A 23,718-nucleotide genomic window follows, 5' to 3' on the forward strand; every position below is an offset into this window, starting at 1 on the left:
CAAAGGCACACGGAGTTCTACAACTGTATCTGGGTACTTACAATGGAGGGGTTTTTGTGTAACTGAAATCTTGCTGTAGTTAGTCTTCCCAAGTGTTGGGAAAATACAAAAGGTGTTCATCGTGTTCAAGAAGAATTCAAATAGTTCACAAAAAGTAGAGGTATTTGTTGACATATCTATCCGTTTTTTTTTTTAGAACTCCATCAGTGGCGAGAGATATTGATGATAAATCCAATGATGGCCGTGAACCCTTTATTGACAGCATCAGGGCATCAGAGGATTCCACTGGTTCCCTCACCATTTGAACCTCCAAGTGTGGATAGGTATTTCTCTTCAATACGATATTCCAGTCAAAGGAGAAAATGGATATTATTAAGGTTTCAAATGCTGTTCATCCCAGTGTTGTTTTATTGTCTAATGTTATTTCAGGGAACTGTGGTGCAGTAAATCTGCCAGCCACATCTTCAACAAACTTCTCATCACCTCCCCTTTGAGGCCTGCTTGACATCCTCACTCAGCAAATAGCTAACGAGCACTTTCTATGTGACAGGCATTGCATAGGTGCAAACGTGGATGTAGTCTGCTAGGGCTGTGGTAGCAAAATACCACAGACTGGGTGGCTTAATTTTATTTCTCACAGTTTTGGAGGCTGAAAGTCCTAGATGAAGGTACTGGCAGGTTTTGTTTCTCCTGAGGCTTCTCTCCTTGGCTTGCAGACTTGGCTGCCTTTTTCTCTGTGTCTTCACATGCTTTTTTCTCTGTGTGCAAGCACTTCTGGTGTCTCTTCCTCTTCTTATAAGAACACCAGTCCTACTGGGGTCCCACCCTTATGACTTCATTTAACTTTAATTACCCCCTAGGCCCTAGCTCCAAAAACAGTCACATGGCGGGGCAGGGGTTAGGAGCACAATTCAGTCCATAACAATTGGGTATCCTGGATTTCCTGTGATAGAGCAATTCTTTCTTTGCAATAAAAGTGAAGTTATCAGTATTTTGATTGTACACTCTGGCAGTTTTCTGTCTTCTTTTGGATATATTGATATAGTCTGACATTCCGAGGAGAAAGAAAAATTCAGTATTTATGCTTGTTCATGGAGCATGAACAAAAGAGTTGGGCTTCTAGAGACTACTGAAGCTTGGAGAAATAAATTGTCCACCCAGGTAGTCACTGATCCCAGATGGCAAAACTCAAGCCACAGTATGTTTATCAAATGAGAAAAGAATGTTGTGGTCAAGAATGGAAAATCAGACACTGATACTGATTTGATTGGATCTTTTTTTTTTTCCTGACATCCCTAAAACTTCCCTTTCCTGATTTCTCTGTTGTGTCGGCAGCTGAGTTAGTCCTTCCTTAGTAAGAGCCCTTCCTCCTAAGCTTTCTCATCATATTTCTGTTTAAGCCAATAGAGACCACAGGACTTCTGTACTTCATTTTGGGAAGAGATGATAGAATCCCATATGGCAATAAAACAAACCTCACTGCCTATGCAATGGAAATTTTGTACAATTCCATTTTCATTTTACCTAATTTGTATCTTTTTCCCTAGAGATTTATTGCCTCTCACTGTAGCTCCAACTGACCCAAGACAGTTTTGTGCTCCTTCCCAATTTGGATCCTCTGCTCTACCAAATGCAAATATGCCGCACGTGCTGTCCAGTCATGTCTACTCAGGTATGAGCAACAGATGGCTCTCGTCTGTGGAGCCACTGTGAACTGGATTGCTGCATTAAGCTTGCCATCAAATTTACTGGCAAATTTTAGAGGCAAAACTGTATGGTGATTATACTTGTAGTTTCTACAGTTACTACCTAGGTTTAAATCATGGTTCCACCACTGCATAACCAAGTGTAAGTCGCTTAACTCCTCCAACCATCAATTTACTGATGAATAACATGAAAATCTGCAATTACTATCTGTCTTATCTTACAGGCAGGAACTGATGAGGTCATGAGGAGATGAGGTCTGAGAGTTAAAGGCCCTGGGGCAGTTTACATATGGCCTGATAGGTCATAGTGAGGACCTGCCTTTTATTCTGGGGAAGAGGGAAAGCCTTTGAGGAGTTTGAGCAAAGGAATGACATGGTCTGACTTACATTTTACCGGGATCACTCTGCTGCTGTGTTGGGGACAAACTTGATAGGATTAAAGTTCTGGAGTTAAACTGATGGGAGTTAATGGGCTATTAGAATAGTCAAAAGATTATGATGGATTGGCCCTGCGTGGTGACAGTAGGAATAGTAAGAAGTGGCTGGATTCTGTAAATACTTTGAAGGTAGAAACAACAAGATTTTCTCAGAGTTTAGATATGAGATGTGAAAAGAGGAGAGGTGTTAAGGATGACATCAGAAATTATGGCTGAGAAATGGGAAAGGTGGAGTTGCTCTTCACTGAGTTGAGGAAGATCATGAAAGCAAGGGTTCTTGGTGTGGGAGGGATATCCTAGGCATTTGAGATGCCTAATAGACAATCAATGGGGGATGTGTGGAAGGCAGCTGAAGTCCAGGGAGGACTTCTGGAGACAACATGGATATATAATTTTGGAAGTCATCAGGATATATGAGACTAGATGAGATCATCCATAGAGTGAGTTAAAAGGATGAGTTAGAAATTAAAAGGATGATCCCTGGGACATACCAACAGGGTCCAGAAAACAAACGGAGATATAGAAAAAGCAACCACTGAGGTGGGAGGAAACCCAGGAGAGGACGGAGGCCTGGAAACCAAGGGAAGAAAGTGTTTTAAGGAAAGAGTGAGCAACTGTGTCAAGTATGCCACTCAAAGATCAAGTAAGATGAGGACCAAGAATATATGATTAGATATAGCTTTGTGGAGGTCATTGATGATCTCGATAAGAGCAATTTCAGCAGAGTGGTGTCAGTAAAAACATGAGTGTAGGGGGCTCAAGGGGGAATAAGAGGTGATCATTTCCTCACAATATTGAAGATCAGATGGATGCATCTTATCTCCCCAAAACTATATTCAGTGAGTTTCTGTTTGTCCCTGCTCTCCAATTCCAACAACTCTTAATATTGAGTTAGCCGAAAAGTTCATTCGAGTTTTCCATGTTACAGGAAAACCCAAATGAACTTTTTGACCAACCCACTAGTTATGAACAATGTGAGTGAAAAGCCTGAGACAGAAAGAAATGGGATTGGTGCCAGGGCCAGTGAAGACACCGGCCTGCCTGGATTTAAGCATGTTGTCTGCCACAGTGCATGTGGATCCACTTCGATGAGATTGAGCAGGGGCCAGGTCTGAAACTAGACACACCCACTGGAGTGTGACAGGCCCATCAGCTGAACCTGGATAGTAGCCCCATCTGGCAGCAAGAACCCAGTTAAATCTATAGCCCGAAGTTATAGGCAGCAATTAAGCAGACCAGTGAAATAGCTGCATTGCTGACTCAGAAAGAGCTTCTTAGTGATGAAGAATCCAGAAACTGCCAATAGTTGGATACAAAGAGGCAGGTTGACAACCTGTCCCAGGAACAGAGTAGTCAGTCTCCCACCTCAAGGCTGACGTGTAAGAGAGTAAGCAAGGGCAAGGTAGGGCCTCAGTCCTGTAGAAACCGAGCTACTAAGTAAGTTAGCAAAATAGGGATTAAGACAAGGATCTGTTTCAAAATTTGGGATGTTAGGTAGGGAGTGGATTATTACAACAGGACTAGCACTAAGTTTGATGTCAACTATTTGGGAAAGAGAAAGAAACTTGAAATAGGTTTGATGAGTCCACATTTCATAGGGTGCTAAAATCCAGGTAATGAGAATTGTGCCCTCTACACTGATCTTCTTACATGGACATTCTCTGCAACCTTGGGCATTACCCCATGGGTTGGCAGTCTTATGCATGCCAGCTGTCTCAAGGAGAATATCTCAAAGGCCCTGAACTATAAAAACATAGAGCTTTAGAGGCAAGGATTTTTAGAGGCCATGTCATCTAACCTCTGAATTTTACAACTGAGAGAGAATCTCATAAAAATAGATACAGTATGGTGTATTTCAAGATAGGTTATTATTAATAGGAGTTTAACGAGCTCTGCTAGCTTGGTACAAGGCAAGTATAAAAACAGTTCTAGCCTTCATGATACTTGCCCTCTTGTTGGGGAGAAGAGATTTACACACATAAAACTATCATTGAACAAAACTCTGTAATTATAATTTGTGCATCTGTTATTGTTACAGTGTGGTCTGTAGACCTATGCTGGTCTGAGAAGTGTTTGTACAAATAAATGCATAAACAGAGAGTAAGGCTTAGAACTTTCACAGCAACTTGACAGGGTAATTTTATGTCTCTTATCTAATCATTTTAAATTGTGCTTGTTCTTGTTCTTGCTTTCATTTCAATTTTCTAAAATGTCATTTTATGTATTTTCTGAAAGTATTGGTCCATGATGGGTTGGAAATTTTAAAAGAAAAATATAGTCCTTCACCAAGGGATGATTTGAGAAGCACCAGCATAGACTCTAAGTACATTAGGAGCCCAGAGAAAGAAAAAATCAATATAAGCATGAAGTTACCAGGCAAGAATAGAGCCTTGAATTCTGACGATGCTGTCATTATCTTAAGACATATTGGAAGGTTGACACAAGAATGTAATTGCTGTTCAACTCCATTGAAATTGTTTTGTAAAAAGTATTTTCCTCAGCTACACCCAAAAGTCCACGTAGAGAACTTCATATTTTATCCACTTAAAACACTGTATTTATTTCCAGGGATTTCAGTGCATAAAGAAGCACTTAGTTACTTCTTTTTTTAAGGTCAGTTAATTCTTTTCTTCCAAAAAAAAATTATCAATATTTACTTAAAAAGCAAGTGATCAAGAGATCCACAGATAATTTCATCTTTTTCCTTTTGAAGTATGGTAGGGAAACATTGCCAGTCATGAGACCCATACTTAAAGAAAAAAATTATCTGGGGAATTCCCTGGCAGTCCAGTGGTTTGAACTCGGTGCTTTCACTGCCAGGGCCCTGGGGTCGATCCCTGGTCAGGGAAATAAGATCCCGCAAGCCGCAGCCATAAAAAAAAAATTATCTGGTGTTATCATGCCATCACCAAAGTGACTCTAAGATTCTGAACAGCCATGAACTGATACCATTTCCAACACTGTGCTCAGTTGGTGGTTTTTTGCAGATACTGTTTTAAATCATTATATTTTCTTTCATTATTTTCAAGTGGATATTGTTAATTTGTTTGTGGGGTGGGATGGTGGTTTTCTTGTTTAAGGTTGGGGCATTTTGCCACCTGAATCCATAAAGGCAATGGCTAGAAGGAATGAAATGATTCAAAGGCAGCATACTGCCAGGTAATGTAACAATGTTGTTTTATTTTCTATTCATTCACTTGTTTATTCATTTGTTATATATATACTTTTCTATATATTCATTCATTTATTGTATTTTGTATATATTGTTATATTTGTGTATATGTGTTCACTGATACACACACACACACACACACACACACAAACACTGATTACTTTCAAAAAGTATTCCAGGAACATTACAAAAAGAAACATATACAAACATGTACACAGGTTGTTTAAGGATAAAAACAAGATTAGAAATTACACAGTGAAGCCAAGTCTACAGATCACAGTAGCTTGTCAATGTCTCATAATTAAAATGCCTAGCTGTGATTCCTTTGAAATTCGTACTGGCATTTCTGTCTTAAATGACTTCAGTTCTGCCCAAAGATAGGAGCCAAGCTTGCCAATCCCACTTCAAACTATGCCATTAGAGCCCAGACAGCCCCCTGTCAACCTAAAAGTGGCCTTCAACAGCCAGGAGAAAGAAACACACAGCAGTGATGACTAGGGTATTGCTGTGGGCAAGAGAAAGCATCAGTCAGCTTTTTCATCGCTGAACATTAAGGGGTCCAGGTGATGACCAATAAGCAAAGTAAAGTAAGCAAAAATACCAGCAAGTCTTCCCCCCTTCTCCCTTCCCCAACCCTTACCACTGGCATTAATTTTAACAGTTGAGACTTCTGTGTTTCTTGAGTCTCACTAAAATTGTACTGTAAGGTTTAAAAACTTCTTCCCAAAACTTTAACTTCTTTGAGGATTAATCTCTGGCAAGAAGCTATGCTGTGCTGCATTCTCCCCATTCCTGCTACGATTGCCATACCCATTAGAGACAACGGTCCAAAGACTGGCCTTAGACTTCCATTGTGAGATTCAGCCAAACCCTTCACCTCTGATCTTACTCCAAACTCTCCTTCCCAGTGGCTCTTTGGGGGATTCATGTTTACACCTAACAGACTGCAGATAAGTAGCATAAGGACTCACAAGAAAAGCAGAGGTGCTACAATAGGGAAGGCAGAGGGCCATTAAAATGATATTTCTAATGGTTTTCTTGTGTTTATAAAATATATTGTTTTGTTTTTAGGATGGAAATGGAAATGCATGCCATTTACCAACAAAGGAGAATAGAAAAAGTTAATTCCAAGGGACTAGCAGGCCTAGGGATACCATTCCTCTATGGCTTCAGTATCCCAGCTGGCCCAGCCACCAACCATGGCAGGAGCATGCTCCCTGCCAGTGACCTGCATGCTCACAGAAGCGCCCTGAGAAACCTTCAGGGAAACCCCTTGCTAGTGGCAACTGGTCCGCGCTTTCTAGAGAGCTGGGGGCAGAAATATCGTCGTCTCAGGAGAGGTACAGGGAATCAGAAAGTTCTAGACAGTGACACCGAGAGCTCTAAAAGTCGAGTAGAAGAAAAGCCCCTAGGCCAAACCCATGCAATTCCCTGTGAAGAGAATGAGTATGCAAAAGACCCAGAAACTGACACTGTCAACAATCACAAGTTGGGTGAAACCAAAGAAAAGCCATCTACAGCTCTTGCTCACACCTTTGGAGAGCTGGAGCACAGCCATGGAAAACCCTGGGGAGCTCATGGCACTCCCCTGGAAGAAAAGGCCTCGGACAGTGGGAAAGAGAAGGCTTCAGAGCAGGTTTTGGCAGCCTGTGGTGAAAAGAATGGGGTTTACCCTCCAGTTCCTCGACCATCTCTGCCAGGTAGGTGTCCAGGGGCTAATCCTCATGAACTGCAGGTCATCAAGTCCCTGAAGTTATTACATGGTGAGCTGTAACCACTGTGTTTCTTTTTATCCTCCTTTTTCTTAATCCTACTTAGAATTACCTCCTCTTGAAAAATTTATTACATTAGTTCCAATCAGCCATAACAGTGCAATGTATCTCTGTTTATATATTGCTATATAGAGAATTTTCAGCAAAGGCTAGGAAGGTAAATATGAAGAAGGATGGGAAAGCCTACTAGAATTTTTAATTAACATTTTAATTTAATTTTTAATTTAATCTAATCTCTTCAACACAAAACAGAGGGACTTCTTGCTTAAAAGTATGAATTCAATCTCCCCTGTATTTAAGTGTAGAAAAATAAACAAACAGAAGCTCTTTTAGTGCTCACTACTGCTATGATACTCTCTAACCTAAAAGTATTAACACACTACCCCCTGCCCCAAATAGACACACTGAATAGTTTTCAAGAACTTCTTTAGATAAAAAATAGTTTAAAACTGGAACTTCTTTAGATAAAAATATTTTAAAACACAGGGATTTGGATATGTGTAATCTAGCCACCATACCAACCGCTTCCCTGACAAAATATTAATTTGCCATTTTGATGAAGATGTAGCTAAATTCTCACATGGCTTAGAGAGCATGATAAATCATGTAACATCATAGAACCATGGTAGTATTAATCTGGAGAATGAAATCCACAGGGTATTTCTATTGGAATCTGAGATAAGCTGGAACTTTGTTTTTATTTATGATAAGGTTGTCATTAAAGATCCTTTAGAGGAAGAAAAGAAAGAAGGTAGCTAAGCTCTTTAAGAAATCCTCTCTCAGTAACTCTGTCTTTTAAGGGGGTTACGTGTAGATTAAAGGGACTGCTCTGTGGTAATAGAACATCAGGAAATGAATGTAACGATACATGAAACTGTACTCTTAGCTTCCCCCTTTTCCCTTTTCCCACAAAATAATTTTCTTTTTATTTTAAAGGAACACATGTGCTTCTTACAATCAAGGAAAATCTATCTTTGGATGAAGATATTCAGAAATGGACCGTGAATGACGTGTACAACTTCATTAGTGGCCTTCCAGGTTGTTCAGACTATGCTCAGGTGATGCAACATTTAAGTATTTTCTTAAAAGTTAGACACTTTGAAATATACTTCCTTCATAATGAGTTCTGTTGAACTTGATTTTGACCCCAGAGAGCATTCCTAATAATCTCTCCCTTTGTATGTCATTGGCTCCTCTGGAACAGAAGCCTCTGACTGGTGGAGCTTGGGTCATGTGCCCACCACAGCCTCAGGGGAGGCTGGGAAAGCCAGTGTCTGGCTTTAGTTTCTGTCCCATCAAGGCTCCTGAGATGTGGAATTCTCCCAGAATTAGGAGGTTCAGAGGCCAAACATCCAAGAAGAATGAGAGCTATCTACTATATTCCCTACTCATCCATTTAGCAAACATTTGGAGGCATGTACTTCTGTATCAGAAGTTTTAGGCCTACTCATCATACATAACAGAAATATATACTTTATTCTAAAAAGGACAAGAAGGAAATACATCTGAAAAGTAGGAAATTAACTATTTTAAAATTCCATTTTTATGCTGGGGCAATATATAAAAATGCCTACACATAATTTAATCTGGTAGATAAATACTATTTTTTAAATTATAATTAACAGGACAGTTGAAAAGTAAAACTAGCCTCACTTATATGGGAAAATTGCAGATAAAAATGGTGGGTTGCCAAGTTTTTGAAGTTTATGTCTGTGCTACATTTTCATGCATATAGTTTACTTTTTCAAGTGATTTAATAACACAATTCCAAGCAACAATGTGCCTACTATATCTGGTATCACTATCTTTGGTTTATATTTTAAAGTAAAAGAAAGCAAGAAAAGGACATTATGATTTAACTACATCATAAGTAACTGATGTTAGAGATAATTTTTTTCAGATCTCATTTTGTGATATTTTCTTCAGTGTAATGCTGTTAATTTTTTTTTTAATTTTCATTTCTTCCTTTCTTTCTTTCTTTCTTTCTTTCTTTCTTTCTTTCTTTCTTTCTTTCTTTCTTTCTTTCTTTCTTTCTTTTCCTTTCTCTTTTTCTTCCTTTGTTCTTTTTATTGGACCAATGGAAAAGTCATATAGAGTAGTGATTAAGAGTATGGCTTATGAAACCAGAAAGTACAAGTTCAAATCTTGGCTTTTCCACTTTCTGGACATGTGACCTAGGACAAATTACCTCCTTCCTTGGTGTCTCAGTTTTTTCATCTGTAAAATGAGGATAATAGTATAATACATTTTCAAAGGATTGTTGTAAGCATAAATGAGTGCCTAGCACTCAGTAGATTCTAATTTCATCATTACCTCAGAGGCTTCTAGAGAAAGCAGAATCTCAAGTTACTTATGAGGCAAGTTGTATTCTTCAAGTCACCTACTTTTTCTTTTTGCATACCTGCTAAAAAATTTTGTTCTGTTTTTTCCTATTCAATGAGTATAACCTTATTATTTTATTACTAGTCATTAACCGTGAGTAAGTCACTTTTTAATTGTATCTATGCCACTTTTCAAGTGGTACAATGAAGTTACCAAATTCTGATAATCAGAAAGAAGCAACCCCATGTATAACGCACATTTGATTACTGACTTCTGATGGATTGAATCTGTTTGAACTCACTATTTTTAATCAGTCAGTGATTCACAGTCATAAAAATGCAGTTTATAATAACCACTCTTGTAATAAATAATGTTACATGCATTTTATACTTTATAATCCCAGATGTCCCCTTATGGGTATAAAGAAGTCACATAAACACGAAGACCCCAAACTTTGCTGACTCAATTATCTCTTACCAACAGGATGTTGGTGCTTCCTTCCCCACCCCAAGAAGTGGTACCGTTATTTCTAGGTGTTTCTCAAATGTGTTTAGGGTCAAGTCCTGTTTCCTCACTAAAGTCAGTTCCCCTCCTAACAATTGCTGGTGACCTCAACAGCAAGGATGCCATTACTCTGCTGGGCATGACCAGGCTGTGTTCAGTGATGGTGTTCTGTACAGAAATGGGGAGAACCCCCCTGGATGCAGCTGGGTGCCCTCTGAGCGCAGCAAGCTCTGAAGCAGCGCTGCTTGTGCACAACTCTCACAGGAACCCTTGTCTGCAATGTGCCATCCGCTTTTCCTCACAGCCCCTGGGACTACTCAGGGCCACACCCCCTGTCCCCTTCTCTGTCCTCTTCTTCCTCACCTCTGCCTTAGGTGCAGCAACCTCCAACCACCCACCTTCTGCAGGTAGAAAAAGGAAATTCAGGAAAAAATAACCGCAGTGAAAATCCAAAGCCCCTTGCAAATGAAATCTTTTAAATAGATGTGAAGAGAGGATGGGTGGTTCAGCCATTTAGGGACATCCAGGATACCGTGTAACACATTTTTTTTTTGTTCAAAGTCAATGTCTAGTTCAAATAAGTCAGCAGTTAAAGTATTCTCTCTAAAAATAAATGAAATTATTAAAAATACATGCATATTTACATCATGCACTTGGCCCAAACTGCTCTCATGAGAATGAAGTGAGGATATCTTCTGAGTGACAGAGGCATGTTCTGCATCCTTGCCTCAGGCCCAGGGTCCATCCACCATGACTGAAGGTTAGGCCCTCATGCATTTCAGGCCCTGGGTGCCAGCCTACCTCTGTGTGAAAATTTATCTCTGTGATTTCTCCTTCTTTGGATGCTCTCTCATGGTCCCTTCACTGCTCACTGGAATCTCTACAAAGGAGAGAGAAATTAGGTAAATTTTCTACCATAAATATAGGTAACTATTCTTATCAGCACTCCTTTTTCTGATTGGCAGTGGGGTTAAGCAGGGAAAATTCTGGATCAGAATCACGAACTATACATTATTTTACAAGTTCTCTAACAGGCAAGCTATGCTTTTTGGGTAGCTCACTTAACCTTTTCTATGTTGGTTCTCTCATTTACAAAAAACCATAATAATAGCGCCTACTCTTTATTGGCAACAGACTGTGTGCCAGGCACAATACTAAGTAAATTATTTACATTGTCTTTTAAATTTAATCTACACCATACTTCTTCAAAGGAGATATTAACTCTGTTTTGCAGCTGAGTAAAGCTGAACTTCAAGGTGGCTAGAGGACTGCTTAAAAAAATGTGTGTGTGACTACAAATCTAGCTCTTTCCATTATAATTACTCTACATTGAGGATACTGGGCCGTATGATTTTCGGCCAAGGGTACCTGGGGCCCTAGGAATTCTCAAAGATGGTAGAAGGTATGCTTAAGTTATTCAAGATATTTCAAAACAACAAACAACCTAAGAAATATCATACATTTCCCCAAAATAAGGCTACATAGACTAACCCAAAGTGTCCACTTTTTTGCTTTGGCCCAAATTAAGTTACTTATATTAGCCATTCTACAATTTGATCCGTTAAAATAGGAAAAGAAATAATTACTTAATAAATATAGTTTGTAAATAACTAAAATCTGTTAGAACACAAAGTTCCTGGTACAGAAGTTTCCCAAGGAGAATCTAATCTTCTGCTGGTCCTGAGGCATGCCCTCCAAGGCACGGAACACTCAGTGGAAATGGGACAAATATGGTTCCTCTTCTCATGGAGCTTGTAGTCCAGAAGAGGGGCACCGTAAGGGATTCCACATCAGCATGACCATGCTGGAGAGGGCAGCTACAGGGCGTGGTTGGAACACATAGGAGGGCCTTACGGTTTCCTAGAGGAAGAGGCATCGAAAGTGAGACCTGACAGTGAGGAGTTTACCACCTGAGGGGGAACAAGGTGAGAGGGAGGCAAAGGAGGAATTTCCAGGTGGGGACCAGAAGCCAGAGAGAACTTAACATGGTTGGGATTTGAGAATAATTTTTAGTGGCCAGAGGCCAGGGCCAAGGTGGGAAAGGTGAGGATGGCAGGATAGGGGACTGAAGAGGCTGAAGGGGCCAGGCAACAGAGACTTGAAGGATTGTGACTTCATCCCGGAAACAGTCTAGGTTTTAAGGAGGAGTGGCGTGCTTAGCTTTATGTTTCAGAAAGGCCGCTCAAGTTGCTTTTATGAAAATTGTTTAAAAGAGGCAAGACTAGTGGGGAAGCCTTCTCAGATGAGCAATAATGGAGTTTGATCCAGGGTAGAAGCAGTGGGGTGGACAGGTAAGAATTCTACCTAAGAGGCAGAATTGGCACGATTCAGCTTCTAAGTTAAAGATATACATTAGGGAGCCTTTAGTATACAGAGGCACTCACTGAAGCCAAGAGAAGACTGAGATGAATCCAGAAGACCAAAGAGGACCTGGGTCAGAAGCCTAAGGGACTCTAACACGTAAGGATGGACAAAGAAACAGTAGTCACAAAGGTGACAGCAAAAGAGAGGGCAGAGGGTCCCCAGGAGGGAGAAGCCTCAGGAAGTGCATTTTCTTGAAGGAGTAATCAACAGTGTCAAATGCAGCCAGGAGTGTAAGAGATACAAGGACTGAAAAATATCTACACGTATGGTAGAGTCACCAGGGACCCAGAGGAGAGCAGGTTTAATGGACTTGTGAGGGTGGAAGTCAGACTCCTTGAGACTGAGGAATGACTGGGAAGTAAGAACATGGAAACAGGGAGCATCAAAACTCTTGAGAAATTGGGCGGTGAAGGGGATGAGAGACCTGGGGCAGAGTATAGAGATGGAGTGAGGAAGCGTTTCTGTATTTTCATCATTATGGCTTGTATAATGATGGTGGAGACTTGCTTAAAGCCCACTGGGAAAGAGCCAGCCAAAGAGGAGACTGACGATGAGACAGGGGATTATGTATTGTGCAGGGCCTGGAGGTGGGAAGGGTGCAGACACTTAGCCTATGTGGAAAGAGTGCCTTTAAAGAGTGAGGGGCCACTCTCCCCCTGTATCAGTACAGAGGAAGAAAATGTAAGCTTTTAGGTTGGTTTGGGCAGAATTAGAGGAAGTTCTTACCTACTGGTTTGTTTGTTTTAAGTAGGAAGTTACATGATCTGCTGAAAATGAGGGGGGATTCTGTGGGTTCTGAAGTTTGAGTGTGAAGAAAGCTTGAAATGGAAAGAAAAGAAATCTCATCCATGTATGTAAGATTGCCAGGCAGTTTGAAGTTGGAGACCATAACGTTACAGTACTACCAGTCTGCCTAGTGTTTTCTGTCCCTCTCCTTATCTGCCTGGAAACTTTGTCCACCAGCAGCCTTCCTAGTTTCTGGAAGAATGGAAGGCATGGTGACATCCACTACACAATCAGAACAAATATGTCCAGCGTGACAGCTCTCACCTGAGTTTTCCTCTTCTCCCTTTACCACTCATCTAAGGCAGTGGACAGAGGCACTGAGTCTGTAAATGTGAGAGTCTGAAATTTGCCTGAAATGGTTTTTACCCACATCCCTTCACTCATACTATTTGTCCATTCATTGATTTGTCCAGCAAGGATTATTGCATATCTTCTGTCATGGGCCAGGCACTGCATTACAGGTACGTTGGTGAGTAAAACATGGGCTTGCCCTCAAATAATAACTATTCCAGGTTGGAATTGCATTCTATATACAGAGAATTAGAATGTACTCCAAGGGTTGTTAAAGACTACAAACAACATGCTATTGGAGCACAGAAAAGAGGGTAACTGAAAATAAGAAATGTTATGATTTTTGGTGTCATCCTCAAGCAGTCTTAATGTTTCCTCCAAAGCTAAAAATCTATATATAAAACAAGGTCTTAAAAAAAAGACATTTAAACAAAGCTGACATCTTTTGTGTTTAATAAGGTGTTTAAAGATCATGCAATTGATGGAGAAACTTTGCCATTACTCACAGAGGGGCATCTTCGAAGCACTATGGGCTTAAAGCTGGGGCCGGCATTAAAGATCCAATCGCAGGTAGGGTGATTTTTCGTAACTAAATGTGTTAATGGTATGAAGCTTAAGTGAAATATGTTACCTTTATCTTGTTGTAACATTATCAATACCTATTTAACCTCTTTATTAAGCTTTTTTCCTCTGTGGTTGAGGACATGATAAAAGTGAGGGAACCTGAAAACTTTGGACAGGGCATTGGTACACATTCCTAGTTTCGGTTGGGAAGGCACAAAGCAGTGGTGTGCTGGCCAGTGTTTAACAACCTGCTGTCTTTACAAATGAACCCCGATTCCTAGCCTTTGTCCATTTCTGTGGTGTCAGTACTCCCACCATGGCTGACCAACTCCACATGCAGCGTCACTGAATACAGAATTGGGAAGAGATGCACAGCAGCTCCCCATTTCAGACTATCTTCACCATGTGGAGAGCACAAGTGTAAACAACCTCAAGAGCAGAGATAATAATAAACAATTATAGTAAAATAAGTAGGTAAAAATAAGTGATAAGTTTGGGGCATTTAATACTTTAGTTTGCAATATTATATATCTAATTGTAACTTTATATAATTTAATTTTTAATAATGTCATTTTTAGCAGTTAGCTTGCAAATTTCCTAAAAATATAGCAATCGGTCTCAAGAGCTGGAACAAGCCAGCTCCAGAGCACCACTTCTCATCACTACCTCCACTGCTTCATTCTGGTCTAAGGCACTATGTTCTCTCGTTGGATTACTGTGTTAGCCTTCTAACTCTTCTCCCTGCTCTGCCCTTGCCCACCCAGAGCCTATTCACACAGCAGTGAAGAATGATTCTTCTAATACATGAGACAGATCATGTCACTCTTCTGCTCAGATGTCTGCAATAGCTCCCCATTTCTTTCAGAGTCCAAGTCAAAGTCTTATATTATTTGCACTCCTCCCCACCCATCACCACCCTTGCCTTCCTGACCTCATCTTCTTAAGTCTCTCCCTGCCAGTTACTGCTTTTGTCAACTCACCTCTGGATGCTGTTTGAACATCTAGACAGGTTCCACCTTCACACTGTTCCCTCTGCCTGCGATGCTCTTACCCCAACATCCTCATGCTTTGCTCCCTCATCTCCTTCGTCTTTGCTCCACCATACCATCTCAGTGAGGTTTGCTTGGTTCACCTTACTTAAAATTGCACACGGCCAGGGCTTCCCTAGTGGCGCAGTGGTTGAGAGTCCGCCTGCCGATGCAGGGGACACGGGTTCGTGCCCTGGTCCGGGAGGATCCCATATGCCGTGGAGCGGCTGGGCCTGTGAGCCATGGCTGCTGAGCCTGCGCGTCCGGAGCCTGTGCTCTGCAACGGGAGAGGCCGCAACAGTAAGAGGCCCGCGTACAGCAAAAAAAAAAAAAAAAAAAATTACTGCACACGGCCCAGCCCCCATACATACTACTGCTATCCCTTTTTCTGGTCTTCTCTTTTTCCCCATAGCACCCATCACGTTCAATCACACAATATAATTTATTTATTTGTTATATTTATATTTATTTTTGATTTCCCTCTGCCCCCACTAGAATGTAAGCTCCATTAGAGCAGAGATCTTTATTTGTTTTGTTGACAGATATAACCTTAGAACATGCAAAACCCATAATAGGTCAATAGTTATTTGTTGAAAGAGTGAGTTTCCTAAAAGTCAAACCAAGAAGGCTCAACAAATTCTTTCAGAATTTATACAGTACTTTACTTATTCACAATACATTCTTAGACCAGGAGCTGAGTTTCCAGGATGTCCTTCAAAAACCTTTTTTTTTTTTTTTCCTAAACTTTTCAGGGTAAAGAAGTTCTTTATTTCTAATGCAAATACTTCAGTGTTTCCATTGATGTTCTTTTTTTCAGCTTCTTATCTTGGAATAACTTTAGATACAGAAAAGTTGCCAAGATAGTACAGAGAATTCACCTATCTTTTCCTAATGTTAACATAATACATAACAGGGCACATTTGTCAAAACTAAGAAATTAACATTGGTACAATATAATATTCACCTTTAAATGATTTACTTTTCTTTAGTGAGGATACTATACCTCTTGGAATACTTACAATAACACTGCAGTTTTTTCTCAAATCTGATTTTCTTTGGCTTTGGTTTATCACTTTCGTTGCACTTTTTGTTCTGCTTTGTCCTTACAATGTGGCCAACCCCAAGTCATTCTTAATATTCTCCTCACTTGCTGCTAGCATTCTTATGCTCCTATCTGATACATATAAGTACTTCCATGCAGCCCAGCTGAGCTATTATATCCCAGGCCCCATCTGCCAGCATAACAGGACAGGACTCCCACAGAAGCTGGGTGTGGGGGGGAAGTGGAGGGGGAAGGTCCAACTGATGCCAGATGTTCAACTAAGCAGAACAGTTTTAGAGTCCTTGGGATTGGGAATTTCCAGGGGTCCAAATGAAGCAGGAAAATTGGAAGGTTCTGAGTAACATCTGAAAGTCCCAGAAGGTGAGCAGGCAGGAGTTCATCAGTGGATAACAAAATCTCAATCTCCAAAATGGGAATCAAGGGCAAAATTCCATTACAGCAAGAACTGCTAAGAAGAAGGAAACCTACCCTCCAGAACAGAAACGTAGAAGGTAGACCGGGACTGAGTACACAAGGGAAGGGGTAGGAGAAGAAAAAGTTACTGGAATTTGAGAAAGATATTATTAGAATGGAGGGTGCTGGGGGTTTGAGCTGTAACAATGTGAACAATATAGAAATCTCCTGGGCCCCACTCGGCATCAGGTTTGTGTAGGAGCCTGCTGGTTAGTACTAGGGCACCAAGTCCCAGCGCAGCCTTATTTATGTCTCAACACTAAGCCCACTGAAGGCAGTTGTGTGCTAAGGTTCTAAAGAATTCCAGCCTCACCTGGAGAAGGACGGGCTGGGTGTTGGTGAAGGTGAAGTAGGGTGTCTGTGGGAACCCTTGTAGGACCATTGGGAAAGGAAGAGCTAGAGTGAACTCAGAGTGAAATAATTGTGTGTGCAGATGAACCACAGCAGAACCAAGAACAGGAACTGGTAAGCTCCTACCACCTTGATATCCAGTTTTACAATGTAAACACTATGATTCTAAAAGAAAAAGCCCACCGCATCCTAGAATTTTGTTCTTCTAGATGTCCCATGCCTGAAATTACCTCAGCCTCCCTGCCACCTGTGGCTTAGCAGAGTATGCTGAGTTATTGAAAGAATTCATAGATGTAATTACTATATTTTGTCTTCTAAGGTATCTCAGCATATGGAAAGTATATTCTACAAGAAAAGTCTTTCACTTCCTACCCACACGAAACAAGCATTCGATCAACCAACAGATACAAACCCTCTTTTGGATTTTAATTCCTGGAGTGATACACTGGACATTCCTTGTTCCCAGGATATGATCATTCCTAAAAGAACTGAGCGAGATACTATGAGAAATTAAAACCCTCATGGAGCAAGAGCAGTCTTAATCAGTTTTCTGAAAAGTCTGGCATATTCTGAAAGGTGTGCGGGGGTTTCCCAGGACCAGATGGCGGCTCAGAGGGAGAGAAAGCCCACTCTCCTGAGCTCTCTGGGAGGAGGCCTTGCCCAGGCTTCCCGAAGTGACCACATCACAAAGTGGCTGGAGGCGTATCCTTGGAAGCAAATACTAAATGAAGGATAGAATTTGCAAACATCAAATTTGTATATATAAGGAAGTCTATTTCTTTTTTTTCCCTTCCAGTTTTATTGAGATACTATTGGCATAACAGCACTGCATAAGTTTCAGGTGTACCACATAATGATATGACTTAAATACATCATGAAACAGCTATCACAATAAGTTTAGTGCATATCCATCATCTCATAGATGCAAAATGAAAGAAAGTTTTTCCTTGTGATGAGAACTCTTAGGATATACTCACTTAACAGCTTTCATATATAACGTACAGCAGTGTTCATTCTATTTATCATGTGGTACATTGCATCTCTAGTACTTATTTATCTTACAGCTGGAAGTTTGTACCTTTTGACGACCTTCATTAAAGAGGTCTATTTCTGATTTTCAAAAAAAAAAAAAGAAAGCTATATTTGGATGTTTCCACGAGGATATCTGTGCAGAAGCCAGAAGAGCTGACACTGAAAAAGAGCTCCTAACCTGTCTTCACTGGCTTCCCATCCCCCAGCCCAGAGAGAGACAGAGGCAACCCAGTGGAGCCAGAGGAGGAAGAAGAGAAAGTGAAGTACAAAATGGAGAAATAGAGGAGCTGAGCACAAGGCCCCACCTTTTCTCATTGCCGGCTTTCAGCCTGAAGGAAGCTGGAGAAAGGAACGGGCAGAAGCTCTAACTTTAAAGTTCAGAGTTCGACTGTTACTCAGCATTTTCCTTCTGATATGAAACCATGTTATGACTAAAAACAACTGGAGGACTCCTTATGACCTGAGAGGGAGAGGAAAGGGCATAGTGACCACCTCCTATTTCACCCAAGACGTGGGGAAGAGTTACCTCCTCAAAGCAGTACTGAACTGGCAAGATCGAGGGGAGACGACGGCAGCCTTCTGCTCGAGCCCCGTGGAATCCCACTCTTTCAACTTCACATTTAACAGAAAGACTGTGAAAGGATCCGCAGGGAGCTGATAAGCGTTTGCTCAAGGAAGGCATTGGGTGACAGCGGTGTGAGGGAGACTTCTTACTGTATACCCTCTGGTACGTTTTAAATTTTTAACTATGAGAACATATTTTCTGTTTTTAAAATTTATATTTAAAATAAACAAACTGGGACTTCCCTGGTGGTCCAGTGGTTAAGACTCTGAGCTTCCACTGCAGGGGGCACGGGTTCAATTCCTGGTCAGGGAACTAAGATCCCCCATGCTGTGGGGTGTGGCCGAAAAATAGAAAAAATAAAATAAAAATATAAAGTGTGGTAGGCAGCTTCTAAGATGGACGCCAATTACTCCTGCTTCCTGATGTTCATACCCTGTGTGATTCCCCTCCCCTTTGGGGTGGGCTGCAGTTACAGGGATAGAAGATGGAAGACATGATGGGGTGTCACTTCTGTGGCTTCTGTCTCAGGTCCTCTCTCTCATTCTCTTTGGATTGCTCGCTCTGGAGGAAGCCAGCTTTTCTGTCTCCAGGCGGACCTTTGGAGAGGACGGTGTGACTGAACTTGGCAATAGATCTTCTGAGACCTGCCAATAGTCACGTGACTCTTCCCCAAGTCAAGCCTTGAGATGACTGTCCAGCTCCTGCCCACAGCTTGATGGCAGCCTTGTGGCTGACCCTGAGCCAGAGGCCCCCAGCTAAGCTGCGCCTGGATTCCAGACCTACAGAAACTGTGGGATAATAAGTATGTGTTGTTTCCAGCCACTAATGGAATAATTTGTTTTGTAGCAATAGATTCCTAAAACAAACAAACAAATTGCATTGATAAACATAGCGTGCTTCCCATGTTCACTTTTTGATTTGGAAGATGGGCTTTTGAAGTCATTTCCCCGCAAGCCATGTTAATTTAGTTGATCTTTGCTTTCTTTCTTTCTTTTTTTTTTTTTTGCGGTATGCGGGCCTCTCACTGTTGTGGCCTCTCCCGTTGCGGAGCACAGGCTCCGGACGCGCAGGCCCAGCGGCCATGGCACACCGGCCCAGCCGCTCCGCGGCATGTGGGATCCTCCCGGACCGGGGCACGAACCCGTGTCCCCTGCATCGGCAGGCGGACTCTCAACCACTGCGCCACCAGGGAAGCCCCTCTTTCATTTTTAATGTGAAAACAACAGGGTTTTTTCCTGACATAAAATTATATTATACTATCAAACATGCTTGTGGACCAAAGAGGGAGTACTGGTAACTTTGAGGGGAGAGAGAGAAAGGCCGAGAGAGAGAAATAATCCTTTCAAATTTCAAAATTTTAAGAACTATTTTGTCACATGACCTTTCACCTGCTGTAATTCCCAGCATATAAAAGTTTCACAAGGTACCAAACGTGAGTTAACAGGTGTTATGGTATGGGATAAAAAGAAAGCTTAATTAATACTTCTAATGGCAAAGGGATCTTGGGATTCAATCCATATGATGGCTTTTGAATTTCTTTGCCCTGCTAAATGAGTCAGTTGAGTTGGTAACTGATTCACTTGAACAGATGTGTCTCAATGTTGCTCTAAGGAAAATGTTCTTATGTCATCCTGGCATGTACTTTCACCAAAAAAAGCACTGTGCTTAATTTTAGAACCATGCATAAAAAGAGAACCACGTAAAGGAGGCTCTCCCCAGCTCTCAGCACTATTCTTTGGAAGAAAAGGAGACTGAAGTTGCTTGTCCACACTAAGATTATTCTTTCCAGATTCATGACTCTAGGGTACCTTTTAACAAAAGACCCACTTTAGTAATCAAAATTATTTTGAAGGGTGAAAATTTTACTGATATTATCATATAGAAATAGTTTTTAACTCTTCTGCAAATTCAACTTTAGTCTTGATTGTACTGTGTACTCTGGGAGAATAAAATAAAGAACAGCAAAAACAACAAAATTCTCTCTCATGTTTGAAAAACAATCACAATAAAAATGTGTTTGCTAAATAGGCTCTTCTGACTTATGAAACATTCTGTTTAGACAAGGGGAATAAACATCCATACAATGGAGTACTATGCAACTGTTGCTCTATGGAAGTATTAAACAGCTATTAAAAAGCAATAATAGAATTCAAATATCACCACTTTGCACCCCTAAAAACTAGAGGACCTAAACAGTGATCATAAATGACTATTAACACCACAAAAAGAGAAACAACCAGACATTATATGCCTCCTCACGGAAGCTTATGAAACTGTTAGGAATATAGCAAAATCCAAACTGTGGGAAACTGTATAGTAGAAATGACCTGATTTTCTTCAACAAATAAATTGCAAGGAAAAACAGAGAAAGGGAAAAGGGAAACCAATAGATTAAAAGATACTAAAGATTTAAATCACCCAGATGTAAAAGTTTTAGGAACAGGTGGTGATGATGGTGGTGCTACATTGTGAATGTTATTATTGCCACTGAAGCGTACACTTAAAATTGGTTAAAATCACAACTTTTATGTTATATATATTTTACCACAATAAATTTTTTAAAGATTCATATCATCAATACAATTATTTGGATGCCTATTGAATATATTGTTTAAAAAAGGAGAAATAATTGGGGAAATTTGAACATGATTGATGATATTCACTTCTGTTAAAGAATAATTGTCTGTTTTTTAGATGCAATAATAGTGACGTTTTTATCGTGGTAAGAACATTTAACACGAAATCTTTCCTCTTAACAAATATTTATGTGCACAATACAATATTGTTAAGGCACAATGTCGTGCAGCAGATCTCTAGAACTTAGTCATCTTACCTAAGTTGTTCTTTTTTTTTTTTGAGTTCTTATTTCTTAAAGATGTATACTGAAATACGTACAGATAAAATGGTGTATATTGGATCTGGGATTCGATTTTACCTGACCTACAATCTAGTAAATTATCCACTTATTATTTTATGGAGCCTGGCAGAATACTCAAGACCCTTGGGTCAGAGACAAAGAACTTCATTACTCATGACACAATAAGCAGCACAAACATCAGCATATTTGTTTTGGGTCCCCTTGGTTTCGGTGCCACCGGGGTAACACAGATGGATGGCTGCACATGCAGTGGGTTGCTTCACAGCTGTGGAACACTGAGTTTGGGGAACTCACTAGTCTTACAGCAAACAGTAAGCAAGAGCAAAGACCTACTCTTTGTCCAGGGGTGGGAGTGGAGGGTGGAGGGGTGGGGAGGAGATGTTACCTCATTTCTTAAAGTTACTGAGTACACAATCAACCTTGAGAAATGGGCCTGGTGAAAGCAGTGAGGGCCTTGCCATCTTGGTCCATCCAGCAAGATCTGTAGGAACGTAAGAGGCCCAAAGAAGAGTATCTCTCCCAACAATATCATGACATGAATTTGCTTCAAAAAATCCACTGAGAGGGCTTCCCTGGTGGTGCAGTGGTTGAGAGTCCGCCTGCCAATGCAGGGGATACGGGTTCGTGCCCAGGTCTGGGAAGATCCCACATTCCGCGCAGCGGCTGGGCCTGTGAGCCATGGCTGCTGAGCCTGCGCGTCCGGAGCCTGTGCTCCGCAACGGGAGAGGCCACAACAGTGAGAGGCCTGCGTACCGCAAAAAAAAAAAAAAAAAAAAAAAAAAAAAAAAATCCATTGAGAAATGAGGGTTTGGTAAGTCAGTGGGAGTATAGTGAAACAAGTTTGGCCATGAGTCGATAGTTGTTGAAGCTGGGCTGTGAGTATATATGAGTATATAAGGTCCACTGTACTATTCACTGTTTTTTTGTATATGTTTGAACTTTTCCATAATAAAAGTTCTTCAAAAATCTGTTTACTAAAGAGTTAACTTATACAATATGTATGGATTCCAATATTTTTTAATAAAATAGAATATGCAAAAATATTTGTTATTTTTAATTTATGGAATATTTTGTTCTGCCCAATAATACTAAGAATATACTTCAAGCAAATGCTATTCCTCATTATGGTAAATATATACATTGTCATCTCATTACAAATATATGAAAGGTCTGTTTTATAGAGAGTTGTAGTCAATTTACTGTACTTTTCCAGCCTGTCCTCTGCCAAATGAATGTGTCTTCACATAAGCCAATAACATGAGGTCCAAGGTCTTCGATGTATCTGCTAAGAATCCTGAGATGTCATTGTACAGCTGTGAAAAGTTAATCTCCCCAGGAAAGGTAAGAGTTCACTGGAACATCATTGGGTGCCGTTTTGAAAAAAATCTGAATGCTTTTAGGTTGTGCATATATGTTTTTTAAACTACTAATGTATTTCACCACTACCACCCTCATTCCCTAAGGAATGGCTCATTCCCTAAGGGGGGGGGTGGATTTTATTTTGCTAGTTAGAGTGCCAAAAAATTTACTGATTGTTTAATTGAATTAGATTATTATTTCTTTCATTTTGCTAAGAAGTTATTCTCATCAAATAAAACAAAAGCAGGGACTTCCCTGGTGGCGCAGTGGTTGACAGTCCACCTGCCAATGCAGGGGACACGGGTTCGTGCCCTGGTCCAGGAAGATCCCACATGCCGCGGAGCGGCTGGGCCCGTGAGCCATGGCTGCTGAGCCTGCGCGTCCAGAGCCTGTGCTCCTCAACGGGAGAGGCCACAGCAGTGAGAGGCCCGCGTACCGCAAAAAAAAAAAAAAAAAGAATCCGCCTGCCAATGCAGGGGACATGGGTTCGAGCCCTGGTCCGGGAAGATCCCACATGTTGCAGAACAACTAAGCCCGTGCATCACAACTACTGAACCTGTGCTCTAGAGCCCGTGAGCCACAACTACTGAGTCTGTGTACCACAGCTGAAGCCCGTACGCCTAGAGCCCATGCTCTGCAACAAGAGAAGCCACTGCATGGACCTAAAGTCTATCATATAGAGTGAAGTCAGAAAGAGAAAAACAAATACCGTATGCTAACACATATATATGGAATCTAAAAAAAAAAAAGAGAAAAAAAAAATGGTTCTCATGAACAGCAGGACAGGAATAAAGACGCAGACGTAGAGAATGGACTTGAGGACATGGGGAAGGGTAATAAGGCTGGGACGAATTGAGAGAGTAGCACTGACATACACACACTACCAAATGTAAAATAGCTAGTGGAAAGCAGCTGCATAGCACAGGGAGATCAGCTGGGTGCTTTGTGACCACCTAGAGGGCTGGGATAAGGAGGGTGGGAGGGAGACGCAAGAGAGAGGGGATATGGGGATATATGTATACATAAAGCTGATTCACTTTGTTATACAACAGAAACACAACATTGTAAAGC

At 40.9% G+C, this 23,718-nt stretch overlaps 1 protein-coding gene across 1 annotated transcript; it reads left to right on the plus strand.

Annotated features, from left to right (window-relative positions):
• The first annotated feature begins 222 nt into the window (after nucleotides 1–222).
• Nucleotides 223–17,327, plus strand: SAMD7 (sterile alpha motif domain containing 7). Its single transcript, XM_060100328.1, has 7 exons — nucleotides 223–323; nucleotides 1,548–1,672; nucleotides 5,224–5,302; nucleotides 6,387–7,015; nucleotides 8,024–8,145; nucleotides 13,814–13,924; nucleotides 17,133–17,327. Exons 1-7 carry the CDS (start codon nucleotides 223–225, stop codon nucleotides 17,325–17,327), a joined length of 1,362 nt encoding a protein of 453 aa, XP_059956311.1.
• Nucleotides 17,328–23,718: the final 6,391 nt, after the last annotated feature.

Source organism: Mesoplodon densirostris, chromosome 5, assembly GCF_025265405.1.
Source record: "Mesoplodon densirostris isolate mMesDen1 chromosome 5, mMesDen1 primary haplotype, whole genome shotgun sequence".
NCBI lineage: Eukaryota > Metazoa > Chordata > Mammalia > Artiodactyla > Ziphiidae > Mesoplodon > Mesoplodon densirostris.